General features: G+C 31.0%; 2 protein-coding genes across 2 annotated transcripts in view; both read right to left on the bottom strand.

Moving 5' to 3' along the window:
* Positions 1-15,530, bottom strand: part of LOC136986945 (cytochrome P450 3A41-like) — a 78,056-nt gene that overhangs the window by 29,978 nt on the left and 32,548 nt on the right. The gene's annotated exons all lie outside the window — the stretch shown is intronic.
* LOC136986946 (cytochrome P450 3A4-like) overlaps positions 1-15,530 on the bottom strand; it is a 125,875-nt gene that overhangs the window by 102,168 nt on the left and 8,177 nt on the right. Inside the window, exons 3-5 of the mRNA XM_067284584.1 lie at positions 7,237-7,333; positions 7,111-7,160; positions 6,347-6,443 (exon numbers count right to left, since the gene is read on the bottom strand). Of these exons, the coding sequence (XP_067140685.1) occupies positions 6,347-6,443; positions 7,111-7,160; positions 7,237-7,333 (244 nt within the window). The remainder of the gene's footprint in view (positions 1-6,346; positions 6,444-7,110; positions 7,161-7,236; positions 7,334-15,530) is intronic.

Genomic DNA, 15,530 nt, shown 5'->3' with positions numbered 1-15,530 from the left:
ATACAACAGATGCTTGTTTATTCATTTTGTTTTAATGAAAACAAGTTTTAATGAAACTAAAGTAAACTCCGCTAAATAAGAGGTGAAGATTGTCCGAGTTTTCGGAAGACCGAGTTATCGGAGATTTATTTGTACATTTTTGCTCCACTTACATGACAGTAAACAAGTTAGAAAAACACCCATCGTATTAATCAAATTTTAACATTAAAAATTGAAATATTGTAACACACAGTTTTAATCTCTTTTTGTCATATTTTATTAATTTAAATATTCAACTTTTTAACATAATTTTACATATAATTTTAACACATTAATTTCCATTTTACATGTTTCACATGTTAAAAATACCAAAACTTGCGCCAAAAATTTCTTCTAGCATTCTACATAAACATACTTTGTATTTGGTTAAAATTTACAATTAATTTATATATTTTTTATGATCATTCTCGGATAACGAATAAATTGAATAATTCTGTAATCTAAATTATTTATACATAATATGTTCTGATTTCTGAAGATTATAATTTATAATCTAACTTACACAATATCATTTTTTTTTCTAATTTTTTAAGCAATCAGAAGTAAAAACATTATATAAAATTTATCAAAAGTTTCACGAAGATATTGCAATCGCCTTTATACTAATTCCATTTTTTGGACGGTTTATAAAAATCGAAAACTCTTCTTCAGCTTCCTATAACAAATTATTAATTTGTAAAGTTTAAGAAAAATAACACTTCTATCGTGTATTAAATTAAATACATTATTTAAACAGATATCTTTTTAAAGTAAGGTTCTATTTACCAAATTTCCACAAGGTTCCAATTTGTAGCTCTTTATGAGATTAGCCAAAATTAATTTCATAATTGTTTGAGCCATTCTCATTCCTATGCAATTTCTTGGACCGGATCCAAAAGGTTGATATATCGTTTGATCTATTTGTCCTGCCATTTTACAAGAAAATCTGGAAATATTCAATCCCAGTAATAATTATTATACTCTTAAAAATGAAATCGTTCAAATCGTTTGTCAAAATGTCATTATGTCAAACCTGTCAGGATTGAAATCTTCTGGTTTTTTCCAATAATTGATGTCTTTATTCATGATCGGTACTGGGATCATAACTATAACTCCTTTTGGAATAGTAATATTCTTATAATGGAAATCTTTTGAACATATTCTATTGATTGTACTATTTATAAATAAATTTTTAATTAGTTAAAATAATTTCAACAAATATTTTGTTTAGAAATAAAATACACTTCTATGCGGATAATATTTACATTGGTGAAAGAGGACGAAGACGTAACGTTTCTGATATTAATTGATCCAAATATTTAAATTTTGATAAATCTGCATATTCAATTTGTTTCTGAAAATATGTACATATTTAATAATATTAATCTTAACTGACTTAGGTTTAAGTTTTTTGATATCAATTTACAGATTTTTTATGACAAGAGTTTTATTTAGACTTTTTATGATTTTTCGGCATAATATTAAAGAAATGCGAAGTTATTTAGATAAGAACATTAACAATTCATGATTATGGTAACGATTTTCATTCAACTGCCCGTATATCATGAATAATAACTACAGATATAATTCCGTAAGTTTCGAGCCTGAGAAAATGAACATTTGAATGTTCGATATAAAGCAGATTGTTCATAAGAAAAATAAGAAGAAATTTTCAGTTAGGGCTTTACACACAAAAAGTGTAAAACAATAACGTTATTCATTATTTACAGACACGAATACTTATAACTATATTAAACAAATATATTAATGAATTTTAATTTAAACATATAAATTGTAATTACATTGTTTTCTATGTTTTCGTTAATCTCCTGACGAATTTTTTCTTGTTCTTCAGGATATTTAACCAAATAATGGGTGCACCAAGCTAACATAGTACTCGTAGTGTCGTATCTACACAACAACAAAAAATTAATAAAACTCGATGTACAGTACAATTTAGCATTAAATAATTCATATAACTGGTAGTTAAAACTATTAAATTACCCAGCCAGCATATATAAAACAGCATTCGCGACAATATTATCCGTTGAAAGCTTCTTTACAACACCATCCGTTTCACCTTCGGCATCAATCATGATTTGCAAAAGATCTGGTGGACGATACTGAACAGAAAAGAGTTTCAGCTATCAGCCTTTGTTTTTATTATTTTCAATATTTTATCTTGCAAATTCATGTAAATTGCAAATTTCAAAACTTACACCAGATTTTTTCCTTGAACAGACTATTTGTCGGCATGTTTCAAATACCAACCTAGTAGATGGATAATTAATTAAATATTTGATTTTATCTAAAGTCATTCTCAAGTATGTAGGAACCGGCTCCATTTCGGGAAAACAGACTAAAAAAATTATCTTAATTAATTATAAAAAATTATTGCAATATTTAAGTTTTACTTACTTGATAGTGAACTCAATAAATCGGTCGAATCAACAGTCAGTATATTATGGATGGATTGAACAACTTTACTTGTCTCTTCGTTCTGCACATTTGTCTGAATTCCAAAGGCTGTTCTACAAATTATATCGAAGGTTAACTTTTTATAAAATTTATCAATGTTAAATGGTAATTTTTTCTGTTTGTCTACTTTCTCCAAAAATATATTTATAGGCTTGAACATAAGAGTGCTCATCTGAAAATAAACAAAGTAACGATATATTTTTGAAAAAATAAATAATAATTTTATATTTATAACGATACATATTCATAATCAAAATTAATTTTACTATCAGTATTCCATATCACTACAATTTTATAAAGTACAGTACACTCATTGACAAAAAAACTTACGCACTCAGATAGAAATTGGCCGATTACTGCAAAATTTAGGGTATGTTTGTTTCAGAGCAACCATACTCTAAATTTATTCAGAGGTAACTAAACAATTACAGTTGTGGTTCGACTGCTCGTTAAGTAATGCTTACCAGAGTCCCTTATTATCGCTATTTCGGTATTCTATAGAAAGGTTCGTAATAGCTCGTTGTCATTAGAATTTTCAGTGTACGTGCTGTTTGCAGTTTCTCGAACGGCAGGCATGACTTTATACGCAATTGAACACATTAGGCACAAATGACAGAGTTTGAGAAAGGCCGAGCTGAAAAAAAGCAGAATGGCCATTTTGTCGGATTGCTCGCTAAGATCTGTAGCTGTAGGATCTGTGAGGCGATACGTCATGGCACACATACACTATGACAAGGTTATGGATTTTTTAGATCTGCGACTATGGGAAATAAACTGGGCGGCATAACAATGGGAAAACAAATATTGAAATGTGCCTTGGGCGCGGCAAAATGAACCCTTAGAATTAAAGCCCGCAGACTTGTTTTGTGACTAATGTTGAATGAGGATTGCCAGGTATGAGGTTTGTCTCGGGCGCCAAAAGTGTTTAGTACGATTCTGGATGAATGTTTGATTGTGCGAAAAGAGCAAACAACTGCAACGGTATATTGGGCTGAAGCGAAAATTTTTTTGCGAAGTTTATTATATCTATATGCTTAATCATTGGTATCATACAAGTAGAAAAAATCAAGAAGTTATGATCTTTTCCTTAGGTGGTGTGTTATGATTTGGAGTGAAACGCATGTTACTTTGTACGGATGTAATTCTATAGAAGAATGGATTTCATAGTTGAAAGTTTCGCAAGAAAGGAATCGATTTCAGCTTGAAAAGAAAACAATCGATTGTTGAGACGACCTTTTATTAGATGCCATGCTTGTGTGAAAATAAAACATTTAAATCTTTCACTGATGATAAATTAATAATTACAAAATACAAAAGTCCAATTAAAAAGGCAAAGAATGTTTTTACAATTTAAAAAAATATAGAAGAAATTCAATCGTCTTCAAATCCATCACATTCAATGAACATATTAACTATTTTACATATTTTTGCAGAGGCGTAACCTCTAATAATAGATTGTCTCCGCAAAGAAAAAAATATTTTGTTCCTTGTGTTTGAACATGACGGATTTGAAAACGAGTTCGGTTTTTTAATATTTTTTAAAACCAACTTATGATTTTTATTTCTATCTTGTGGTAGTATCCTTCCAAAAGTCGAAAGGGATATCTCCTTTCAGGTTTATATCTTCATCTGATTAATTAACACATTGTTGCTCTATTCTAAGAAAGAATTGGTAAAAAGTAAATCGATTCCCGGAAAGAATCGATAGAAAAGAATTTATGAAGAATTAATTAAAGAATTGAATTGACGGGCATCGAAAAGAAAAGAATCGAATCGGTAGAACCATTACTGTAACTTTGCCTGTCCATCAAATATACAACGGTAAATGTTGTGATAAAACTCTGTTGTCATGTGTTTGGAGAGCTGCTAAACTTAAATACCAATGGGTTGCTAACATATTGTGGAATGATAAACTATTCTTTATGGATCACATACAAATTTCAGGGGCTGAATAATGCGAAAGACCGGCGGTGAAAAAATTCCTACAGATATTGAAAAAGTATGATAAAAAAAATTCCAATATGAGTTAACAACAGATTATTTTCTTATAATAAATAACAAATCTTGATATAAAAATATTAATAGCATAAAGAAATAAAAAAAGTTTTAAAAAAAGCCGTATATCATCTCTGTTTTTCTGACGATTGTTACAAATGCCTTGTGAAAGAAAGAGATTAGTAATGCCTAGTGAAAGAACGAGATTTTCACAGACCAAAAAGAGAATCATAAGATATACTGTACACTCCCCAAAAGTGGAATCGCAATACTACGAAGGAATGCGCGTAGCCACATGCACGTTGCAGGACCTGTAAAGGTAAGAGACATATGCAAATGATTAAAAGAACAAAGATATGCAACGGACATCTGTTTATTCAGTAACAAATATAACCCCCATGGACAGCTATACAGACTACGCGACGAGGCATCTATTAATAAGACGAAGGAACAAAATAGTCATAAATATACAAAATTTTATTTTGTATCGTGATATTTTAATTATGGAATCGATGAGCCTGTAAATATTCACTATGTATAAAATATTAATGTCACACTATTATGTGATATATACACACAAAAAATTAAATAACACCTATAAAAAAAAACTTGTAGAACCAAAGATGTTAAGTGTATGATGGCTGTCGACAGCTAAGAGTCTAGTTATATGAGATGTTTAATTTTAGCTATTTACTGTTGTATATTTGTATTTTAAACTGGTTGTTGTCTTATTGTAGTGTGAGTTATGTTATACAACTTTTTAAAAAAATCGTAGATCAAAAATTCTAACTTAAAAAGAACCGAAAATGTTTAGACCGAAATGTATTTTAGTACTGGTTTCAAGGATGTGTAGGCCTTATAATTATAGTTTTATATAATAAACATAAAATAGGTCAATGTGTGATAAGCTCTAGAGATATATATTATAGGAAAAAAGTTTTTAATCACTATGTTGCTAATTTTATTTTTCACTTTACACTACAAACGAACCATCGCCGGATCTTAATACAATCGAAAATTTTTAAATAAAACTGAAAGAAAAGGTCTAACAAAGAATCTAACAAATAAAGTATAGTTAATTGTAACTGTAATTTTATGCTGCTAACATAACATCAAAGGATGAGCCTCAAAATCTTTTGAGTAGAATGGATGTTGGATATGTTGGGTGAATCATCCAGCCTGAAGTCCTGAATACCCATTTGTGGGGTTGATCAAAAGTTGAGGAACAGGAACCGATCTATCTGGTACTGCGTTTATTTGAAAAGCTTTCTAATTAAATATTAATTGTCAGTATGTATTGAAACAGCTAATTTTCATTAGCTATATATATAAGGTTTATTGAGCTTCAATTGTGTCTATCTCCCAGAGACAAGCGGCCTTTGCAGAACCTTGTAGAAAACACGCTACCGAATCCTGTCTCTTTCTTTACCATTCGCGAGGACCATTTTGTGATACATTTAGCTTTTGTGAGATCAAATGTAATGCCAACTTCGGCCATCTGCCAGTGCGAGGAGTCTGGACCGAAAGTAGCAATATCTACGGAAATATCGATTGTAGAATAACATACAGTATCTGTATGCTTCCATTCCTATTTCCGATGATTTCCCCGTATGTATCTAGTGCGTAGCATTTATGTCAATGAAAAAAGTCTTTATACCATCTTTAGTTTAGCGGTACTGAAGCTTGTGCTTAATATATTTCTGCTAATTCTCCAATCTTCATTCTGTTGAAGTGGAAGTGATTTAAGAACCTGATTATAAGGAATTCCTGCATCTGGTAGTAACAACTGAAATAATACACAGCAAAATATCAATATGATAAATAATTTTTTGCATTAATAATTGTAAGAAATTACATCTTTATTCATAAAATTTTTGAAGTCCTTTATTTGTATAAGTTTTATTAATTCCAAATCATGACAGACAACCCAAGGTTTGCCTCCGAGGAAGAAACTGAAAGTAAAAAAATAATATTTATATTTTATTATTATTTAGATTAATTAATTAATTTCAGAAAGCTACTAGAAAGTACAGGATTACGATATCAAAATATATATTTCTGACAAAAATATTGACGCACCTCGAAGAAAATATGCTATGGTCATAAAACTGCAAATTCAATGATATAGAAGTGATTATGATTTTATGATAAAAGGCATCAGAACAATCGGGGGAAAAACTTCTAACAAACAAACTAATCGTTGAAGTGTAGAAGGTCTCAAGTTACAATTAAAGAGGAACGTTCTTTTATGTTTTCGTAGTTTGGTATATGGGACAAAAAGAAAAGCGGAGAATTTTAAAAAATATAAGAAGGTTTTAATGAACTATCAGTTAATATGTTTTAATTAATGAAATGCTAATAAAGAGGAAAGAAATTATATGTGACAGGTTATCTCATTGATCAAGATTAATGCCATTCGGGTACTTATAAGTATACTTCTATAAACTATTTGAAACTTTCTATTTTGAAAATTATAAAATTAAATGAATTTAAAATTAAGTATGATTTTAAATAAATTTGTAATAAGTAAATAAGTAATTACGTATGTTGTTCATAAAATTTGATTATATTAATAATTACTAAAAGCGATAAAATTACATTTTTATTAATGATATTTACCCGAAAACATTTCCATATTTTTCTAGCCATTCATCTAAGCATTTGTTTCTCTAAAACAAGATAAATTATACATAAATATACAGTCGTAGTATGAAAATTTTAGCAATGCATAAGAAAATTGATTACCTTTTCGTTATATTCCATTAAATTTCCAGTAATGAAATTGGGTTTAGGTCCAGGAATTCCATACCTCTGAAATATACTCATTTTTCTTTTTCTCCACCTACAAATATTGTAACATTAATTTTTTTTTTCTCAGAAAGAAATGTGATAATATTACTCGTGTTAAATTTTTATTGATCCTGTAGTATAAATATTGTTGATCTCTTATTAAAAATAAAAATATTCCCTTTAGAGATAAGTTATTTATTATTAGAAATTTAAATGAAGGAAATGAATCACAACATAAGTAAAAAGGAAAATTTAGTGTTAAATCAAAATATATTTACATTAACCTCTTAACAGTGAGGGACGTAAATAGACGTCCAAGGCGATCGAGTGGCAGTGGTGAGGGACGTCTATAGACGTTAAAAAATTTTTATAAAATACCTGGACCATTTCGTGAAGTCGTAGAATTTTCACGAGTAGTTGGGTTCTCCAACTTTGTTTTGGAATATCCTTTAGTTCTCGAAAAATTACAATAAAAGAGAGAAAATTAAAATAAATATGAAATTTTAGACGGCCATCTATCGACATAAATCGAATTTAAATTTCCCGCTGTCATCTGATTGGTTAAAAAAATTAATATTCCTAATTGGCTCGCCTCAGAAAAAAGTAGGTGTGACTTCTGTAGATGACGCTATCGCGAGAGCACCGATACAACTGAAAATGTAAACAGCCTACGTCATTAGTCTAACGGTCCTTGTCTGACCTACTTTTTGTAAAATCAACATTAGAGTAAGACGTAGTAATTTATAGTAAAACGGTCTTCTCTACTATTCATAGTACTTTGTACAGCTTGGATTTCAATTTAATAAGTATTATTTAGTTTTCAGAAACATTACAAATACATCATTAAGTAGGAGAATAACGAAAAACTTTACTTTTTAGTATAATACAATTTACGAAATCAAAAGTTCGTATATCGTAATATTACGAAAAAATTACATCGAAACATACAAAGTCAACTAATTTACTTAAATTCAGTTTATTATACAACTGTCGATGCTTTTGCCTTCCTCAGTTTTGTCAAACAAAATTCGAAATCTTTAATTAATCCTATAAATATTTAAGCGCCATTACTATTCGTATGATATATTATTATATCAAGCTGAATTTTACATAATTTGGAACTGTGATTACAAATATAACTGAAAAATATTTTCGATTTAAACACTAGGCCATAATTAACAAAACAAAATTCTTCAAGTATAAATTTTTTGAACATTTTCTGATCGAGTAATACGTAATAATAGTTTTATCTACCAGTCTTGTTATATTATACTCTATATATTCACATCCATTTATTTTCATCTAATTACACTTAAAATGTAAAAAAATCTACCAACAAATTAATTTGCTAATAAAGGGACTACTTGCTAATTGAACTTTGTATTCTTCTTTGACGTAGTTCTAGGTTTTAGCACTAAATTGGTAGACATGTCTAAATAACACGCTTATAAACACTAAAAACCATAAATGTTTCGAAATTAGAACTAGATAATTATATGCACAAATAAATTAGTAAACCTATAATACATGCCTTCATTTATATCCAAACAAAGATCAATTCTCTCTAATTGTCGAAAATAAATTAAATTTCAACTTTTCATTCTAAATTCACAGTAAAATTTCAGTTTTATCCGTTAAAAACAACGCAAAATGTATGGATCCACGTAATAAAAATTTATCGCAGTGAACTTCGAAAAAACGAGAAACACAGAATCACCAAACTGCACTGTAAAAAATTTGGCGCCAACTGATTCATATAGGATGCTCCATGAAAAATTGCATCACATGACGAAATGTTTTAGAATAAATGCTAAAAGTTTTAAAAAATTCTTTCATGAAACCCGATGAATTTAATTAATACACAATAACTAAATCTGTTAATAAAGGTTAATAATTTTCCATTATAATTATGCAAATTAGATATAAAAAAGATTATCGCGCAAATTCTCCCGCGAACCATGGATGACTCTTACGTCACCTGGATTGAAGTTTCCTGCAAAATACTGAAAATTTTTATATAATTATTTTACTAATCCAGTCAAATTTAAATAATATAAAATGTCTAGATCTGTTTAATAAAGATTAATAATGTAGTATCACTAATATGCAAATTAGATATGACAAAGATCACTGCGGGAAAACTCCCGCCAAGATAAAAATAGCTTTCGGTGTGATCACCAAGAAATACGAAGAAATATGTCTAAAATTTAATGTTTGTGTACAAATTAATATATTTTAACTAATGTCCTCGTTTAGAATTTAATGTTTCTGTAAAAATTAGTAAACTGTAACAAATTTCATCAAAGACAACAGAATAATTTTCAGCTTATAAAAACTCTACAATAAATGATTATTTCTTCGAAAGACGTCGATATGCACGAATAAATAATAAATATGTAATAATGCTTTTATCCATTTTAAGTGGATATTGTAAAAATTAAGCTTTTTAATTTGTTTGGCCTTTATAATTTCGTTTCCGAATATTTTACTGTGAAATTCCATTCAGTAAACAGAAACAAAGTTCAACTATTAATTATAAACAGGACAATAGAATAATTTTTACGTAAATTGAGTGTAAATACAGAAAAAAACGAATTATATCAAAGATGGGACGAATAAGCTGACATCCCTCGAACAGAGCTCATATACTCATTGTCATTTTCAGCCTGGTTCCCACTTCGACTGTTTTATCTTGGTAAAAAGTTAATTTTTCAAAATAAAAGTACTTTGTTCTTAGTGAAGAAAGATAAAAGTATCGAAATATAATATTCAGAATTAAAAATATTGATGTATGTCCATATTAGAAATGTATATTTTTTTCTGATATTAGAAATAATATCACGAGAAAAACATTAGATATATGAAATACGGGTCATAAACAATTTCTTTCTGTCAAATAAATTACGGATTATTTAATTATTTATTATAATTTTATTATTATTATTATTATTATGTTGGGTTAAGTGAGATATACTCGGTTAACACCGGTGGCTGTGTACTATGCCGGACCAAAGTCAAGGCATAGTAACCAAAACAGAAATTAAAGAAGTGTATCAGTGTGTGTGTCTGTATTCAGGAATTTTCTCACAATATGACATGTATTCAATATAGTGGCCTTCTGTAGTGTGATGTATGTGTTTCTATTCAATTGTAATGTGCCCAGGCTTTTGTGTAGTGTGTGTGGTATGACACCTGTAGAGGAGAGAACAACAGGTACAATAAGCACCCTATCCATCCTCCACAGATGCCTTATTTCCTGGGCAAGTTCTGTGTACTTGCTAATTTTTTCAGTGCATGCGTTTTGTATATTGTGAGTGTTTGGAATGGATATGTCTATAATGTATGTGATTTTATTGTGTTTGTCAATGAGTGTGATGTCTGGTCTGTTGTGGTAAATTGTTTTATCTGTGATTATGGCTCTGTCGTAGTACATTTTGTGCGTGTTGTTTTCCAATACTGTCTGTGGAATGTATTTGTAATATGGTTCGTGGATGTCTACTAATTTGTGTTTCCTTGCAAGCTCTTGGTGTATTATATTTGCTACTTGATTATGTCTGTGTAAATAATCTGTTTGTGCCAAGAGCTTGCAACCAGAGGTGATGTGTTGTATAGTTTCTGGCATGATGTGACATTTTCTGCATGTGTCATTTGTGAGTGTTGCATCTTTGAGTATGTGTTTTCTGTAGTTTTTAGTATTTATGACCTGATCCTGTATGGCAATCATGAATCCTTCCGTCTCCCCAAAGAGGCATCCCCAAGCTAACCAGCTGTTTGACGCAGTTTTGTCAACAAAATCCTGGGCCAGATCATAAGAATGCCTGCCATGGAGTGCCTTTCGAGCCCACGATTGCTTAATGGTGTCTATGCTTTTTATATGTTGTGTTGTGTCCATATGATGTGAGTGTAAGTTTAATGGTGTGTTATTCGAGTCTGCTAGAGTTACTGCTTTATGTAATTGTGATGTTTCTTGTTTTTTGTAGAAAAACTCTCGCAATGACTGTATTTGTTTGTAGTGAAAATTAACTATGTCAATCAGGCCACGTCCGCCATCTTTACGTGGAAGGGTTAATCTTTCTGTGGCGGATTTAGGATGATGTTGTTTATGCTTAGTAAGTGTAGTTCTTGTTTTCCTTTGGAGTTGCTCAAGATCTGTGTGAGTCCAATGTATAACTCCAAAAGAATATGTGAGTACTGGGATGACATATGTGTTTATTGCTTTAACTGTGTGTTTTGCATTTAACTGTGTTCTGAGAATAGCATTTAACCTACTTTGGTATTCTTTAATTAATCTTTGCTTTATTTGTGCATGTTCTGTTAGTTTGGCCTGTTGGAATCCTAAATACTTGTAGAACTCGCCCTCTTCCATGGATTCAATAACGTCTCCATTTCCAAGTGCAAAATCTTCTTTCTTCAGGATTCCTTTTTCTATGTGAAGTGTTTTGCATTTATCTAGGCCAAATTCCATTTGTATGTCCTTGGTGTATGAATGTGTGATTTGTAGGAGTTGATGAAGTTGTTTTTGTGTGGATGCATAAAGTTTTATGTCATCCATGTACATGAGATGTGACAGTGTATACTGTGTTGTTTTTTCATGCCTGATATTGTAGCCATATTGTGTGTTGTTTAACATGTTGGATAATGGATTCAAGGCTAGGCAGAACCAGAGAGGACTCAAGGAATCTCCTTGAAAAATTCCTCGCCTAATAAAAATTTGGTTTGTTTGTATGGAAGTGTTACTGAACCCTGAGATGTAGTGTTGTTCTCCAGTGCTGCATAGTGTTTTGAAAGAATGTAATGAGTGATGGATGTATTTTGTACATGTGTAGAATATGTAGCAGCCAACTGTGTGGAACACTGTCGAATGCTTTTCTGTAGTCTATATATGCCATGTGTATGTTTCTGTGTTGTTTGTGTGCTTGCCGTAGAATGACTGAATCTATGAGTAACTGTTCTTTGCATCCCCTGTGATTTCTACGGCAACCTTTTTGTTGTTCCGTTAGAATGTCGTGTTCTTCAACATGTTTGTATATTTTGTTTGCGATACAGGATGTCAATAATTTGTAGAGTGTTGGAAGACATGTAATTGGTCTGTATTGTGTGGGGTCTGTGGTATTGTTGTTTTTAGGTTTCATGTAGGTGATGCCCTGAGTAAGAAAATTTGGCATGTCTTGTGGATTGATGATGATGTGTGTTAGGTGTTTAGCTAGTTCCTGGTGCAGTGATGTAAACTTTTTGTACCAGAAATTGTGAATGTTGTCTACACCAGGTGTCTTCCAGTTGTGTGTTCTGTTAACAGTGTATTGGAAATCATGTATGCTTATTTCAACACAGGGCATAGTTGGTATGTTGTGTAAGTTTTTGTTCTCCTCCTCAATCCAGCCTGCTTCAGCATTGTGCGTGACAGCACTGGACCAAAGAGAAGACCAATATGTTGTGAGTTCTTCTTCTGTTGGTGTGCCACTGTGCTGTGTATCAGTGTTTGCTTTGTTATTAATTTGTCTGTAAAAGAGTTTTTCATTGTTTGTAAATAATTTATTTTGTTGTTTTCGTAGTGTACATGTTTTGTATCGTTTGAGTCTACGTGCTTTGGCAGCAAGTTTTTGTTTTAGTGTATCAATGTATTCTGTAATGTGTGTGTTGTGATGTTCATGTTTTGTATGCGTTTTTATTTTCTTGAAAATGTTTTTGAGCTGTTTTCTTAATTTGGGTGTTATGTTGCTTTTAGTGTATTGTGTCAGCCTGCCTAATTGCTGTCTAATGTCATTTATTTGTATTTCTATTCTTCTCTGCCAGGCAGGCTTGTGATAGTATTGTGTTTTCTGTGTATTTGTCTGTGACTGTACTTTCAGTCCATGGTGTGTCACTACTGTGACTGCCCCAGCATAAACTAATGTATGAATGTCTGCGAGTGTAGAAATTGAATGAATGTAGTGTGGTATTAAGTGAGTGTTTACATAATTTAGTGTTTTTCCTACTTCCTTTGACGTGTTGATTTTTGGTATTCGTGGTCTTTGTGTGGGATCTGTGCCTGTATATTTAGTGAGTGTTTCCTGAAATATAAGTGAGAGCGTATTAACTAAATCCAAGTCTATGTTATCAGTGATGGATGAGGAAGTGTCTGTAGTATCATTAGTGGTAATTGTTGTATGTGTGTTATTATCAATGCTTGTTGCTGGATTATCCTGACAGGTTACATGATCTTCATTAATGTTAGATGTTTCTGTCTGTTGATGTATTTGATCAGCAACCTGTTGTTTGATAAGTTCAAGTGTTGTTTGTGGAATAAGGTTGTTGTGTATAATTGTTCTTTTTTGATCAACAACCCTTTGTTCGGTGACAGTGAGGTGAGGATATTGTTGTGTGAATTTATGGTGTAGTTGTTGTCTGTATGCTGTCATGTTTGTTTCCAGTTTTGTGATCGTGTAATAAGTACGGATGATAAACTCGTTCATTTCTACTGTCCATTTCATCCGTTGGCGTGGTTTTCCAGCCTTTGTGGTCTGTGGATGCATTGCCACAGAAACACCAAGGCTGGGTTGGTTCCTCACATCTGTTGAGGGCATTGCAGTAGCCATGCTTGGGCCAGTGCTGCTTTCGCCACCGGTAACCAAGGGAGACTGTGGCCTATTTTTCGAACGTGAGCCTCTGCCTAACCCACGAACGCGGACCTTGTTAACCCGGGCGACGTCCGAGCCGGTATCACACTTTGATCTAGTTATTACCATAATAAATATCTCCACAGAATGTGGGTGTGGTCACTCTTAGCTTCATTTTTCCCCATAGGCCTTACTGGCATGGGTGTCCCTACCAGGAGCTTGTGCTCCAGCCTGCATTGCCCTATGGATCAGTAAAATTACTGGGCTCTCCCACCACGACCAGGTGGTGACCACGGGAGAGTTATTATTATTATTATTATTATTATTATATATTTATTATTATTATTAATTATAAATTACGGATTATTTAATTATTTCATTATATAAATGAAATACGGCAATAACCAATTTCTTTCTGTCAAATAAATTACGGATTAAACAGGCTTATCTAGAAAAATTGAATCGCGAATAACTGACTTTAAATATACAGAGGGTACAGTATGCTTGTTATGTGATAGTATCTGCGTTTACAAATTAACAGAATTTTCCGTTTTTTTACACATTATTATGCTGTAATCTAGGAAACTATGTTTAATACACAAGACATACTACAGAAAGGGTAAGAAAGGAATGTCAGTCATTGTAACTAATGTATTATTGAAAGTTTCATTTATATAGATAATTAATTTTATCAAGATACATTTCTCCAGAAGAAAATTATCGATATTTCTCGTAAATATAAGTAAATTTTATTATAATTTAGATAAAAACTCATTTTTTTCCCACGCATGGCTTCTTTCCCCTCCCTCTTACTCCTATACTTGGAACATTCCATTTCATAATTTGATGTAATAATAACGTTTAAAATGATTCTAAATAAAATATTGACACTTAAAGTAGGTTAATATAGGCCTATATTGTCACGAGTCTCAGGTGTATTCATAAAAATGTAATAATCGATACAATAATACTTTCTCACATGCTCCATGTGTTAAAGTTTGCAGCTGTAATTGAAGGTAATATATAAAGAAATAAAATGTTTATATTATCAATAGTTCTAAAAGATATCTTATTTTCACGAAGAAAAACAAAATAAGACAGAAGAAACAGACAATCACACGATATGTCTATCCAGGACATTCTATAATTCATTTCAAATTTTTAATGTCAACATACATGAATAGTTTTGTGTGTGTGAATATTATATTTCGATACTTTTATCTTTCTTCACTAAGAACATCTTAAAATATTAACTTTTTACCAACATAAAACAGTCGAAGTAGGAACAGGCTGAAAGTAACAACGAATTATAAGCTCTGTTCTGGGGATGTAAGCTTGTTTGTCCCATCTTTGATATAATTCGTTTTTTTCTGTATTTACACTCAACTTACGTATAAATTATTGTATTGTGCTGTTTATACTTAGTAGCCTAACTTTGTTTCTGTTTACTAAATTGAATTTCACAGTAAAATACTCGGAAACTCTAAATTATAAAAGCCACACAGATTAAATGACTTAATTTTTACAATATCAACTTAAAATGGATAAAAGCATTATTAAATAATTATTATTTATTCGTGTATATCGATTTCTTTCGAAGAAATACTCATTTATTGTACGGTTTATGTAAGCTGAAAAATTAAATTTTAAACA

Source organism: Centruroides vittatus, unplaced genomic scaffold (assembly GCF_030686945.1).
Source record: "Centruroides vittatus isolate TY-2023 unplaced genomic scaffold, ASM3068694v2 scaffold_1424, whole genome shotgun sequence".
NCBI classification, from domain to species: Eukaryota; Metazoa; Arthropoda; class Arachnida; order Scorpiones; family Buthidae; genus Centruroides; species Centruroides vittatus.
Note: the sequence above shows the minus strand (reverse complement) of the source record. Positions and strands in the feature narration are given on the sequence as shown.